General features: G+C 38.9%; 1 protein-coding gene across 1 annotated transcript; it reads left to right on the top strand.

Moving 5' to 3' along the window:
• Positions 1 to 1,265: 1,265 nt before the first annotated feature.
• Positions 1,266 to 12,638, top strand: myhz1.2 (myosin, heavy polypeptide 1.2, skeletal muscle). Its single transcript, XM_056457991.1, has 41 exons — positions 1,266 to 1,321; positions 1,494 to 1,533; positions 2,792 to 3,013; positions 3,099 to 3,242; positions 3,327 to 3,483; positions 3,580 to 3,607; positions 3,712 to 3,823; positions 3,908 to 4,000; positions 4,093 to 4,156; positions 4,233 to 4,331; positions 4,421 to 4,524; positions 4,605 to 4,743; positions 4,869 to 4,987; positions 5,119 to 5,268; positions 5,351 to 5,521; positions 5,609 to 5,909; positions 6,014 to 6,084; positions 6,230 to 6,317; positions 6,431 to 6,548; positions 6,631 to 6,754; positions 6,858 to 6,994; positions 7,205 to 7,460; positions 7,544 to 7,786; positions 7,880 to 8,056; positions 8,239 to 8,384; positions 8,470 to 8,560; positions 8,653 to 9,042; positions 9,132 to 9,258; positions 9,485 to 9,603; positions 9,688 to 9,884; positions 9,967 to 10,150; positions 10,263 to 10,428; positions 10,515 to 10,639; positions 10,715 to 11,023; positions 11,131 to 11,334; positions 11,433 to 11,558; positions 11,643 to 11,813; positions 11,937 to 12,041; positions 12,117 to 12,212; positions 12,306 to 12,437; positions 12,543 to 12,638. The coding sequence occupies exons 3-41, from the start codon at positions 2,807 to 2,809 to the stop codon at positions 12,561 to 12,563; spliced, it is 5,811 nt and encodes a 1,936-aa protein (XP_056313966.1). The 5' UTR covers positions 1,266 to 1,321; positions 1,494 to 1,533; positions 2,792 to 2,806; the 3' UTR covers positions 12,564 to 12,638.
• Positions 12,639 to 13,245: the final 607 nt, after the last annotated feature.

The raw sequence follows: 13,245 nt of genomic DNA, 5'->3' as shown, positions 1-13,245 counted from the left end.
GAATCAAATTAACCTTATTGAACTCTTATTATGTTAACGTCACTTAAAAGAGCTTGCAAAACTTATAAAATTAAGTTGGAACAAGATTAACTTAGTATAATGTTAAAATGAACTAAAAACTTATGCTGTCGTGACTAATTGTTCAAATGAGTTTTTACAGTGTATGGCAAACTAGTACTATAAATGAAATATACAAGCAGATAGTCTCAGAAAGCCTTATTCGAGCAATAGTCTAGTCATTTTAACAGAAAATGAGTTGTAAAAATGAGGTCATGTTTAGCTGATCAAATAAATCAGCATGCAAATCCAAGCAGGTCTAATTTAATCTTGTTCCCAAGTACAATCACATAAACAAACTATAATAAAAAGAGTGAAGACTCAAAAAACCACTACATAACTGTTATCTTACCTCCACTTATCTTACAGATCTGTCACTATGAAGACAAGAGAGAAGTAATAATTTTGCATTTAAACTAAGCCATCAAAAAGCCATTCAACTGTCCCCTAGCCAATACATGGCTCTAATACTGCAGTCACATAAGTCTTTTTTTACATGTAAGGAGCACCATGAAATCTGATCCTTGAACATGCCTGTCCGAGGAATGTAAACTCATCAAGTAAAGCAATAAAATGTAAAATAAATGTATGGATAAGTAGAAGAGAGAATGTTATTGATCTGTTATTTAGATAATAGTGACACTTAACCAGTCAATAGAATATACTGTATGATAAATGAAACAAATCCAATCACAGTGATTTGTCAGTGCCAATGAGAGTTAAATATAAAGAACCAAATCATAGCCAATATTCACAGACTAATAGTTCTCCAATAACATGTCTAATTTTCCAATCTTCTGCTATGACACATTGTTTGTTTTACATTAATGGTCTAAATGATGAACATTTTACACATTTAATTGTTAAATGGAATTTCATCTTATGTGAGTAAGATATAAACACTGCGATATGCAACAAAATAATTATTAGTTATTCAAATTATTGTTTATTTCAGGGTTATACATTTATATCAGGTTAATCTGCAATCTGATTAATGTTCGTTTTAAATATGCGCTTCACTGTTTCTGTATCTTACAAAAACTCTTCACAACAAGTTATTCAAATGTTATTTCCATTTTTGTGATCCTCAATATAGACAGTGCCAAATGGTCCATCTGATCGAATTTTTAACTCCACCTTGACATACTGTATTTGGTATAAGACACATTTAACTTCTGCATTGCTTGCAAAACAGGTACAGTATAAAGAGCTGGAGCTGGACTGGAAACCTCTGCGTTCAGAAGATCAGCCAAGGTTGACTGTGGTGAGTGAAAACTTTCATTTATTTTTCAAGACACAAATTTCAAAATATTTCAGATTTAAAAAAGGATGGCATCTTTTTCAATCTATCAACTGTTTGTAATTCAGTTTACAAATTATTTTTGTAAGAAAAAAAAAACAGTATAATATTTAACATCTTGCTTTGTGCATTACAGTGTTGCGGATATTCATCAGAACCTGTTGGAGTGTGGTAAGGTAAAGATGCAATATTGTATTATAAAATTAAGCAAAGCAAACAATGCTTTAGAGCTATGGCCCTGTGTATAGGGATACCTGTGTGTGAATGAATGCTTTAGATTTAGATTTATTTGATATATATACAGTTGAAGTCAGAATTATTAGCCCCCCTTAAAATTTTTTTTTTCTTTTTTAAATATTTCCTAAATGATGTTTAGCAAAGCAAGGGGATTTTTATAGTATGTTTGATAATATTTTTTGTTTTATTTCATGTTTTATTTTGGCTAGAATAAAAGCAGTTTTTAATTAAAAAAAACAAACATTTTAAGAACAAAATTATTAGTCTTTTTAAGCTATATATTTTTCAATAGTCTACAGAACAAACCATTGTTACACAATAACTTGCCTAATTACCCTAACCTGCCTAGTTAAACCAATTAACCTAGTTAAGCCTTTAAATGTCACTTTAAGCTGTATAGAAGGGGGGGGGGGGGGTAATAATTCAGGGGGGCTAATAATTATGCCCACATAACAACTTTTCTCTGACCCAAACAATCAACCTTTGCCTGGCCCACATGCCGCAGTAAATTACGGTACATGACTGGACCAAGTCTGGCTTGTAGACAAGAGCCAATCATGGACCATTTCGAGGAAAAGTCTCAGTCAAGTTAATAACCTTTAACTGTGCCTGAACTGGGTCAGATTTGTTGGTGTGTCACGACTGCAATGAAATTGATAAATACATAAAGCATTGCCCTTTAGGTGTGCAATGGGTGTGCTTTTTCTCAAAGCAACCTGATTGGTAGAATTATTTTCTTTATTCAAAAATAATTTCAATGTGGGTTAAGGTAGGCCAAACTTACGTGACCCACATATCAATTTTCAACATCTGGGCCAAATACTACATTTGACATCTGGCCCAAGTCTTGTGTGCCACCTTTTGCCACCTCTGCCGAACCCAAGCCATGTTTGGCCTACATACTGCTTTCCAGTGCTTGAGGAATGCCTGCTGTACCAGTTTTATGCTAGATCTTTGCCATAATTCTTTGCTACCTGGGTGTGCACTACCCTGTAGATTTTAGTTCAAATCCTCATCCAAATTATGGAGCTGTAACTTACTAAATCAGAAGACCTTTTTAGCTTACTCAGTTGTCTTTGATTAGGGTTGGAACTAAACTTTATAGAGCAGTGGCCCTGCATCACTCTGTCCCCCCTTTTTGCATAGAGTAGGAAAACAAATGACAGTCTGACTTGCATAATTGTCATTTACATTTAGAAGTAAGCCGCCACCATGAGTACGGACGCGGAGATGGCCGTTTATGGCAAGGCTGCCATTTACCTCCGTAAGCCTGAGAAGGAGAGAGTTGAAGCTCAGAACAAACCCTTTGATGCTAAAACCGCTTGTTACGTGGTTGATGACAAAGAGCTGTACGTCAAGGGAACAATCAAGAGCAAAGAGGGTGGCAAAGTCACTGTTATTACGCTTGACACTAAGGAGGTGAATTTTTACATTTCATAAAGATTAAATTAATTACAATTACACAGTCTTGATACATCTATTATTGACTGGATGACTTTTATAGGAGAAAGTTGCTAAAGAGGATGACGTCCACCCAATGAATCCTCCCAAGTTTGACAAGATTGAGGACATGGCCATGATGACCCATCTCAATGAACCCTCTGTGCTGTATAACCTCAAAGAGCGTTATGCAGCATGGATGATCTACGTAAGTTCTGAAACAACCTACAACAGCACTTAAAGACATTTAGTCTGTGTGCTTGCCATCTGACCACTTCTCTCCTCATTTCAGACCTACTCTGGGCTGTTCTGCGCCACTGTGAACCCCTACAAGTGGCTCCCAGTGTATGACGCAGAAGTGGTTGCTGCCTACAGAGGCAAAAAGCGTATGGAGGCTCCACCCCACATCTTCTCTGTCTCTGACAATGCCTATCAGTTCATGCTCACTGGTGAGATCTCATTTACAAGATCTGAATTACACACAAGTTCACATTCATCATTGTAACAAAATGATTGCTAAAACATTAATACCTTTGCATTTACAGACAGAGAGAACCAGTCTGTCCTGATTACGTATGTATCTAATCTAATAGAGATGCTGAGAACAGGTTTATTTTCCTCTTGTGCAACTTCTACATGTCCTATCATCTTCTGTCTTCTTGTCTCTCATAAACCAGTGGAGAATCTGGTGCTGGAAAGACTGTGAACACCAAACGTGTCATCCAGTACTTTGCCACAGTTGCAGTTCAGGGCCCCGAAAAGAAGAAAGAGAGTTCTAGCAAAATGCAGGTATGAGATAAAAACTATAGAAAATATTCCTAAAGCAATGTTTAGAAATTAAATGGAAAATTAATGAAACTTCAAACAACACAGGGATCTCTTGAGGATCAGATCATTGCTGCCAACCCTCTGCTTGAGGCTTATGGTAATGCCAAGACTGTGAGAAATGACAACTCCTCTCGTTTTGTAAGTCACATCTTAGTCAGTTGGTTTTTCTATAAATTTATTCTGTTTTGATTGTTGTTGTTATTATTAATTTGGTATTATGTTTAAAACAGGGTAAATTCATCAGAATTCATTTCGGCACATCTGGAAAACTGGCCAGTGCTGACATTGAGACATGTAGGTGGACATGATTTAATTTGTCTTTGTCTGTCACTCTTTAGATGATTGTGACTCAAGTTGATTCTCTCAATAGATCTGCTGGAGAAATCTAGAGTGACATTCCAGCTTTCAGATGAGAGAGGCTACCACATCTTCTACCAGATGATGACCAACCACAAGCCTGAGCTGATTGGTAGGTGCTCATATTTCATTCAGTGCTTGTTATCGTATATGTAATATTGTAAAACTGTGCATAATAAATGTTCTGCTCTTATTTTACAGAAATGACGCTCATCACCACCAACCCCTATGACTTCCCCATGTGCAGTCAGGGTCAGATCACAGTGGCAAGCATTGATGATAAAGAGGAGCTGGTTGCTACTGATGTGAGTCGATGATTGATTATTGATATATTCTATATAGATATGGCAGATCGTAGGTCTCATTCTTACTCTGTAATCTCCAGACTGCTATTGACATTCTGGGCTTCAATAATGAAGAGAAAATGGGCATCTACAAGTTCACTGGAGCTGTGCTTCATCATGGTAACATGAAGTTCAAGCAGAAGCAGCGTGAGGAGCAGGCAGAGCCTGATGGCACAGAGGGTGAGACTCAGTTGCACTAATGTGTGTCATCACATGCAGTGCATTTAACAAATCAATGTTTCTTTTTGAAGCAGCAATCGTTGAATTTACAAGGCATTAAATGAATAAAAAATGTTTAATTGCAGAGGCTGACAAAATCGCATACCTTCTTGGTTTGAACTCCGCTGATATGCTGAAGGCTTTGTGCTACCCCAGAGTCAAGGTCGGAAATGAGTTTGTGACCAAAGGACAGACTGTGCCACAGGTATGTAGTAACATTTTCTGCATGCTCTTGTCTTTAATTAGAAACTCATCTGACTAGTTATCACTAGTTATAACTAGATTATATCTATAAGTAAACATTTTAATACAATTGTAACTTTGTTCTACTTACAGGTGTACAACTCTGTTAGCGCCTTGTCCAAATCCATCTATGAAAGGATGTTCTTGTGGATGGTCGTTCGTATCAACCAGATGTTGGACACAAAACAACAAAGAAATTTCTTCATTGGTGTGCTGGATATTGCTGGCTTTGAGATCTTTGATGTAAGAAGGATTCTTTCATTTGTTTGTACTTCAAACTGAGTCATATTCAGTAGTCAGTAAATAATTATGTTTCATTCTCTAGTTCAACAGCATGGAGCAGCTGTGCATCAACTTCACTAATGAGAAACTGCAACAGTTTTTCAACCACCACATGTTTGTGCTGGAACAAGAGGAGTACAAGAAGGAGGGCATTGTTTGGGAGTTCATTGACTTCGGCATGGACTTGGCCGCTTGCATTGAGCTCATTGAGAAGGTTTTTACTGTTTTATGTATTTATTAATTTCCATTGTCTATTCTCAGAATCATACAATTTTTACTTACAACCTTCTTTCATAAACAGCCCTTGGGTATCTTCTCCATCCTTGAAGAGGAGTGCATGTTCCCCAAGGCTACAGACACTTCCTTCAAGAACAAGCTGTATGATCAGCATCTTGGCAAGTGCAATGCTTTCCAGAAACCAAAGCCTGCCAAAGGCAAGGCTGAGGCCCACTTCTCCCTGGTCCACTATGCTGGAACTGTGGACTACAACATTTCTGGCTGGCTGGACAAGAACAAGGATCCACTGAACGAGTCTGTTGTGCAGCTTTACCAGAAGTCTTCTGTCAAACTGCTGGCTACTCTCTACCCACCCGTTGTTGAGGGTAAATAAGCAACATCAGTTTAACTTTGAGTCAAATTTACAATTCTTATCCTTTCTGTTAATTACATTATATGCTCCCCCCCCCCCCCCCGCTTATATTAATAGAGACTGGCGGTGGAAAGAAGGGAGGAAAGAAGAAGGGTGGTTCCATGCAGACTGTGTCTTCTCAGTTCAGGGTATTTGTTTTGTTTTTTTTTTAGACCAAATGTAAATAGTTACCAAAACTGAAAACAATGACATGATATTACCTGAAATTAAACAGATAATACATAAAAAATTAAGAATGTGAATAAAAATCTGAATCTTTTTATGATTAATCAGGAGAACTTGGGCAAGCTCATGACCAACTTGAGGAGCACTCACCCTCACTTTGTGCGTTGTCTGATTCCCAATGAGTCCAAGACTCCAGGTAAAGAAATAAAGGGACAGATGTGCTGACATGAACACAGCATGTAATGTTGATTTTGATAATCATTATAATATAATCTTTACCAACATCATAGAGTAAACTGTTTCTTATAGGTCTTATGGAGAACTTCCTGGTTATCCACCAGCTGAGGTGTAACGGTGTACTGGAGGGTATCAGAATCTGCAGAAAGGGTTTCCCCAGCAGAATCCTCTATGCCGACTTCAAGCAGAGGTAAATGTGACTTCATAAAAATTTAATTTACTTTAACAGTCAGTGTATTAAAAGTTATGAACCATTGTCAAATTTTCTACAGATACAAGGTGCTGAATGCCAGTGTTATCCCAGAGGGACAGTTCATTGACAACAAGAAGGCCAGTGAGAAACTCCTGGGATCTATCGACGTTAATCATGATGAGTACAGATTCGGACACACAAAGGTTCATATTTTATTTTACAGCATGTGAAACATTCATTGATCGTGAGTTCTTGAAAAATCTCACTGCGTTTCAATCAATATCCTGTGACATATTCTGAATTCAGGTGTTCTTCAAAGCTGGTCTTCTGGGTACTCTTGAGGAGATGCGTGATGAGAAACTGGCTAGTCTGGTCACAATGACTCAGGCTCTCTGCCGTGCTTACCTGATGAGGAGAGAGTTTGTGAAGATGACGGAGAGGAGGTGAGGAATGGCATGATAGATACATAACCCTCTGATTCTAATATTTATGTAATTCAAACCTTGTTAGTGATTTAATTTACAACAAATACTCATATCTTATCGATAAAAAGTCTGTGTATAGCAACAACAACAACAACAACAAAAGGTTTCAAAGCTATTAAATGGTCCTTTAAGCAATAGTTATAATGATCGTCTAAATTGTTTCATTAGAGATGCAATTTACACCATCCAGTACAATGTCCGCTCATTCATGAATGTCAAACACTGGCCATGGATGAAGGTTTATTACAAGATTAAGCCTCTGCTGAAGAGTGCTGAGACTGAGAAAGAGCTGGCAACCATGAAAGAGGACTTTGTCAAATGCAAAGAAGATCTTGCCAAGGCTGAAGCCAAAAAGAAGGAGCTGGAAGAAAAGATGGTGGCACTGCTGCAAGAGAAAAATGATCTGCAGCTGGCAGTGGCTTCTGTGAGTATTCTTAACTTAATAAACTCAACTTCATCTTCGTTAAAATTAGTTTGGAACTAAAGAACGACGTGTTTTCCTAACAGGAATCTGAGAATCTGTCAGATGCTGAGGAGAGGTGTGAAGGTCTGATCAAGAGCAAAATCCAGCTTGAGGCTAAACTCAAAGAGACAACTGAGAGACTGGAGGATGAGGAAGAAATCAATGCTGAACTGACAGCCAAGAAGAGGAAACTGGAGGATGAGTGCTCTGAGCTGAAGAAAGACATTGATGACCTGGAGCTCACCTTGGCTAAAGTGGAAAAGGAGAAACATGCCACAGAGAATAAGGTTTTTTATTTTTAGACATAATCTGTCATCTTTTGATTATGCAAATTATTAAAACAATCATACTAAACATTTTTGATACAAATAATCACACAGGTCAAGAACTTGACAGAGGAAATGGCAGCTCAAGATGAGAGCATTGGTAAGCTTACAAAGGAAAAGAAAGCCCTCCAAGAGGCACATCAGCAGACTCTGGACGATCTCCAGGCTGAGGAGGACAAAGTCAACACCCTGACCAAATCCAAGACAAAGCTTGAGCAGCAAGTTGATGATGTAAGTTGTTGTCATTGGGTTATTATTTCAGTATTTGTTCATACCCACGAATAATGGTATGGAGTAAATATTAAAAAAGGAATGCATTCGACATATTGCTAGTGATTTTAACCTGAATCATAAAAATATGATAATAATTTGTGCACTTAATTAATGTCTTGTCAACTTTACAATTAACTTAGCTGGAAGGTTCCCTTGAGCAAGAGAAGAAGCTCCGTATGGACCTGGAGAGAGCCAAGAGAAAGCTTGAAGGAGACTTGAAATTGGCCCAAGAGTCCATCATGGACCTGGAGAATGACAAGCAGCAGTCTGAGGAGAAGCTGAAGAAGTAGGGATTCTTTGTAAATTCTATATTAGAGTAATTGTTAGTTTGTTTTCAAATCATACATAATATTTTCCCATTTTACCCACAGGAAAGACTTTGAAACAAGCCAGCTCCTCAGCAAGATTGAAGATGAACAATCTTTGGGTGCCCAGCTCCAGAAGAAGATTAAGGAACTTCAGGTATATTTTATTCAATTAAAATTTATTAAACAATGTTGAAGGCAAAGCTAAGACAAAGACTATCATGGCTTCATTATTGTCTGAATGCATAGGCTCGCATTGAGGAACTGGAGGAAGAGATTGAGGCTGAGCGTGCTGCTCGTGCCAAGGTTGAGAAGCAGAGGGCCGATCTCTCCAGGGAACTTGAGGAGATCAGTGAGAGGCTTGAGGAGGCTGGAGGAGCCACTGCTGCTCAGATCGAGATGAATAAGAAGCGTGAAGCTGAATTCCAGAAGCTGCGTCGTGATCTTGAAGAGTCCACCCTTCAGCATGAAGCTACTGCTGCTGCCCTGCGCAAGAAGCAGGCAGACAGTGTGGCCGAGCTGGGAGAGCAAATCGACAACCTCCAGCGTGTCAAGCAGAAGCTTGAGAAAGAGAAGAGTGAATACAAAATGGAGATTGATGATCTCTCCAGCAACATGGAGGCTGTTGCCAAAGCAAAGGTTACGATTTTATAGAAAAAAAAATATCAAGGTAATATATCAAAAGTGGTTTATGATTCTTAAAACTTAATGACTTTGTTTTTTTGCAGGCTAATCTTGAGAAGATGTGCCGCACACTTGAGGACCAACTTAGTGAAATTAAGTCCAAGAATGATGAGAACCTTCGCCAGTTAAATGATCTCAGTGCTCAAAGAGCAAGACTTCAAACTGAGAATGGTAAATTATGATGCCAATGAACAATATGTATTTTACTACAAAGATTTATGTCAATGATTTATCAAGAAGAAGGATAATTCATCAGTCTGACAAAGTCATATTTCAGCAAACACAATTTTAAACAATTCAGAAGTCAACTGATAAAATATTAATTACAAAGAATATGCTTGATATTTGATGATAGAGTTACTGTACTAATCTGACACAACAATATAAATCTCAAAAGGTGAGTCTGGCCGTCAGCTCGAGGAGAAGGAAGCTCTGGTTTCTCAGCTCACAAGAGGAAAACAGGCTTTCACTCAGCAAATTGAGGAGCTTAAGAGGCAGATTGAAGAGGAGGTTAAGGTAAGACAACATTAAAGATATATATCCCACAAAATTTCCATTTACTGCGGAGCCAAGCTAACAGTATGTGACTTTGCCTCCTAGGCTAAGAATGCACTGGCCCATGCTGTACAATCAGCCCGTCATGACTGCGACCTGCTCCGTGAGCAGTTTGAGGAAGAGCAGGAGGCAAAGGCTGAGCTGCAGCGGGGAATGTCAAAGGCCAACAGTGAGGTTGCTCAGTGGAGAACCAAATATGAAACTGATGCCATCCAGCGCACAGAAGAACTTGAAGAGTCCAAGTATGAACTTCAACAAGACTGATGTTAATAATTTCTACAACTTCATACACTTTCTGACTGATGTTTACAAAACACTTTACAGGAAGAAGCTGGCTCAGCGTCTGCAAGAGGCAGAGGAACAAATTGAGGCAGTGAACTCCAAATGTGCATCTCTGGAGAAGACCAAACAGAGACTCCAGGGTGAAGTGGAGGACCTCATGATTGATGTGGAGAGAGCCAATGCTTTGGCTGCCAACCTTGACAAAAAACAGAGGAACTTTGACAAGGTAAAATATGGAGTCATACTGTGATGTGATATTCTATTTCAGAAAGTAGTATGTGCTCTCGTCTGGAGACTACAAGTTGAACAAACCTGATCATGATATATTCCCCCTAAAGGTCCTGGCAGAATGGAAGCAGAAATATGAGGAAGGCCAGGCAGAGCTGGAAGGTGCCCAGAAAGAAGCTCGTTCACTCAGCACTGAGCTGTTCAAGATGAAGAACTCCTATGAGGAGACTCTGGATCAGCTGGAGACCCTCAAGAGAGAGAACAAGAATCTGCAGCGTAAGAATTAAACATTGAAAATAACAAAATCTGATCTGATGAATCAATGTTCTTTATGATACATATTATATTTTTTCTTTCTACAGAGGAGATTTCAGATCTGACAGAGCAGATAGGTGAGACTGGTAAGAGCATCCATGAGCTGGAAAAGTCCAAGAAGGCAGTGGAGACTGAGAAGGCAGAGATTCAGACTGCCCTGGAGGAGGCTGAAGTGAGTTGAGATGGAGATTTACATGGGGTTATCGCTAGAACATTTTATACTATAAATTAATTGTATTTGTCATAGGGCACCCTGGAGCATGAGGAGTCCAAGATCCTTCGTGTCCAGCTTGAGCTAAACCAGGTCAAGAGTGAGATCGACAGGAAGCTTGCAGAGAAGGATGAGGAGATGGAGCAGATCAAGAGGAACAGTCAGAGAGTTACTGATTCCATGCAGAGCACTCTGGACTCTGAGGTCAGGAGCAGGAATGATGCTCTGAGAATCAAGAAGAAGATGGAGGGAGATCTTAACGAGATGGAGATTCAGCTGAGCCATGCCAATCGCCAGGCTGCTGAGGCCCAGAAACAGCTCAGGAATGTTCAGGCACAACTCAAGGTATGACTTCTCTTCAGCTTTAGGTACATTCATGTGTTTCTCAAATTGAAACTATTTGCTAACACACATCACACAAAAAGCTTACTGTAAAGCTTTGTTATGTTCAGGATGCCCAGCTGCACCTTGATGATGCCGTGAGAGGACAGGAAGACATGAAGGAGCAGGTGGCCATGGTGGAGCGCAGAAACACTCTGATGCAGTCTGAGATTGAGGAGCTGAGAGCTGCTCTGGAGCAGACAGAGAGAGGACGCAAAGTGGCTGAACAAGAGCTGGTGGACGCCAGTGAGCGTGTTGGCCTGCTGCACTCTCAGGTAAAAGCATAATGGCTTTGTTTTTTTTTTGTACAATGACATCAAGATAGCTGAAAGCACCTTCCAATACATTTATATTGTTGCTTTCCATGTTGTAGAACACAAGTCTTCTGAACACCAAGAAGAAGCTTGAGGCTGACCTTGTTCAGATCCAGAGTGAAGTTGAAGACACTGTACAGGAAGCCAGAAATGCAGAGGACAAGGCCAAGAAGGCCATCACTGATGTGAGTAACAAAACATGCTAAACGCTTCATAGTGTATTAAAAAGAATAATGAGAGTCTAATGGAGATTTGTGTTCATGTAAAAGGCTGCAATGATGGCAGAGGAGCTGAAGAAGGAGCAGGACACCAGTGCTCACCTTGAGAGGATGAAGAAGAATCTGGAGGTCACAGTCAAGGACTTGCAGCACCGTCTGGATGAGGCTGAGAATCTGGCCATGAAGGGAGGAAAGAAACAACTCCAGAAACTGGAGTCCAGAGTAAGCATGATTTTATTCTCATGTTAATCATTATCATGTAAATAGAAAATCAATGGAAATACTCAGAAATAGTCAGATAGTCAACTTATTTAAGAAAATAGTTCAACAATGTGTCTTATTTAGGTTCGTGAGCTTGAGAATGAAGTTGAGGCAGAGCAGAGACGTGGAGCTGATGCTGTTAAAGGCGTCCGCAAATATGAGAGGAGAGTCAAGGAGCTCACCTACCAGGTAAAGACATCAGAATAAATCAAGTTCAGATCAAATTAATTTGGTCTAGTCTAATCTCTGCTTTTTAAACTGCAGACTGAGGAGGACAAGAAGAACGTCAACAGGCTGCAGGATCTGGTTGATAAGCTTCAGTTGAAGGTCAAGGCTTACAAGAGGCAGTCTGAAGAAGCTGTGAGTTCCTCATTTGAAAACTTTACATAAACACCTGTGATATTTTGTTCAAGATGTTCTTTTACTGATATAGTTGTGTGTGTTGTTTTGCAGGAGGAACAAGCCAACTCTCACCTGTCCAAGTTGAGGAAGGTGCAGCATGAGCTGGAGGAGGCTGAGGAGCGCGCTGACATTGCTGAGTCCCAGGTCAACAAGCTCAGAGCCAAGAGCCGTGACACTGGAAAGGTAATTTTCGTACTGAAACTTTTGTATTTTTTAAATATTAAAACTTTAATTTGTGCTGTAATTTGTTTTATTTATACATATGTTTTTATTTATGTCCTTTTTCAGGGAAAAGAGGCAGCTGAGTGAAAAACACATTCATTGTCTCCAACTCCCATTTGTATATGAAAATGTGCTAATGGTCAATAAACCTTACCTTCATCAGCTTCTCTTTTAATGTTTTTTATTTCATCTTGATAGATTTTATTGTGCTATTCTACTATTCACTACAGTATTCACTACTGTTCAAGCTTTCTATGAAATGCTGAAGCCTTCTCAAACCTATAAGTAAATATTTATAAAAGAAAACAGTCAAACTCTTAAAGTACAAACACAATGCTTTTCAAGCTGTGAAAAGGTGAAGTTGTAACATTTTAGGCTGAGTCAGTATTTTGTGAACTTCATTACATTAATAAAGACACAGTTTGTCCACAGACAAAACTTGCATTATTATTCAGTTTGTTTACTCAGGAATTTAGCTGTATTTCAAATGTTTGTTTGGAGCAAAACAAGTTGGATGTTAAAGGTGCAAGTTATTGCTTATGAATAACATGTAAAAACTGTTGTAAATGTAAATGTGTATAAAAAAATACACAATACATTATTTATGATATATTAAGCTATATATCTGGAACATTGGTTGAATTAGCATGAATCCACCCATAGCGAGTTGATGTATGAGTAAATACATTATTTCTTTCATCATTCAATTAATTGACAAGATATATGAGATCCCATGTCCAGTGAGACTCCTACTAGTGTTATGTCTATT

The sequence above is a fragment of the Danio aesculapii genome, chromosome 5 (assembly GCF_903798145.1).
Source record: "Danio aesculapii chromosome 5, fDanAes4.1, whole genome shotgun sequence".
Lineage (NCBI taxonomy): Eukaryota > Metazoa > Chordata > Actinopteri > Cypriniformes > Danionidae > Danio > Danio aesculapii.
This window is presented reverse-complemented; position numbering and strand designations above follow the sequence as displayed.

Bases quoted from the DNA above. Each gene is read 5' to 3' on its own strand.
- myhz1.2 (XM_056457991.1), top strand. From the start codon at position 2,807: ATGAGTACGGACGCGGAGATGGCCGTTTATGGCAAGGCTGCCATTTAC. The intron at 6,549-6,630 runs GTAAATGTGACT...AATTTTCTACAG, and splicing joins TATGCCGACTTCAAGCAGAG to ATACAAGGTGCTGAATGCCA. The intron at 6,755-6,857 runs GTTCATATTTTA...TTCTGAATTCAG, and splicing joins ACAGATTCGGACACACAAAG to GTGTTCTTCAAAGCTGGTCT.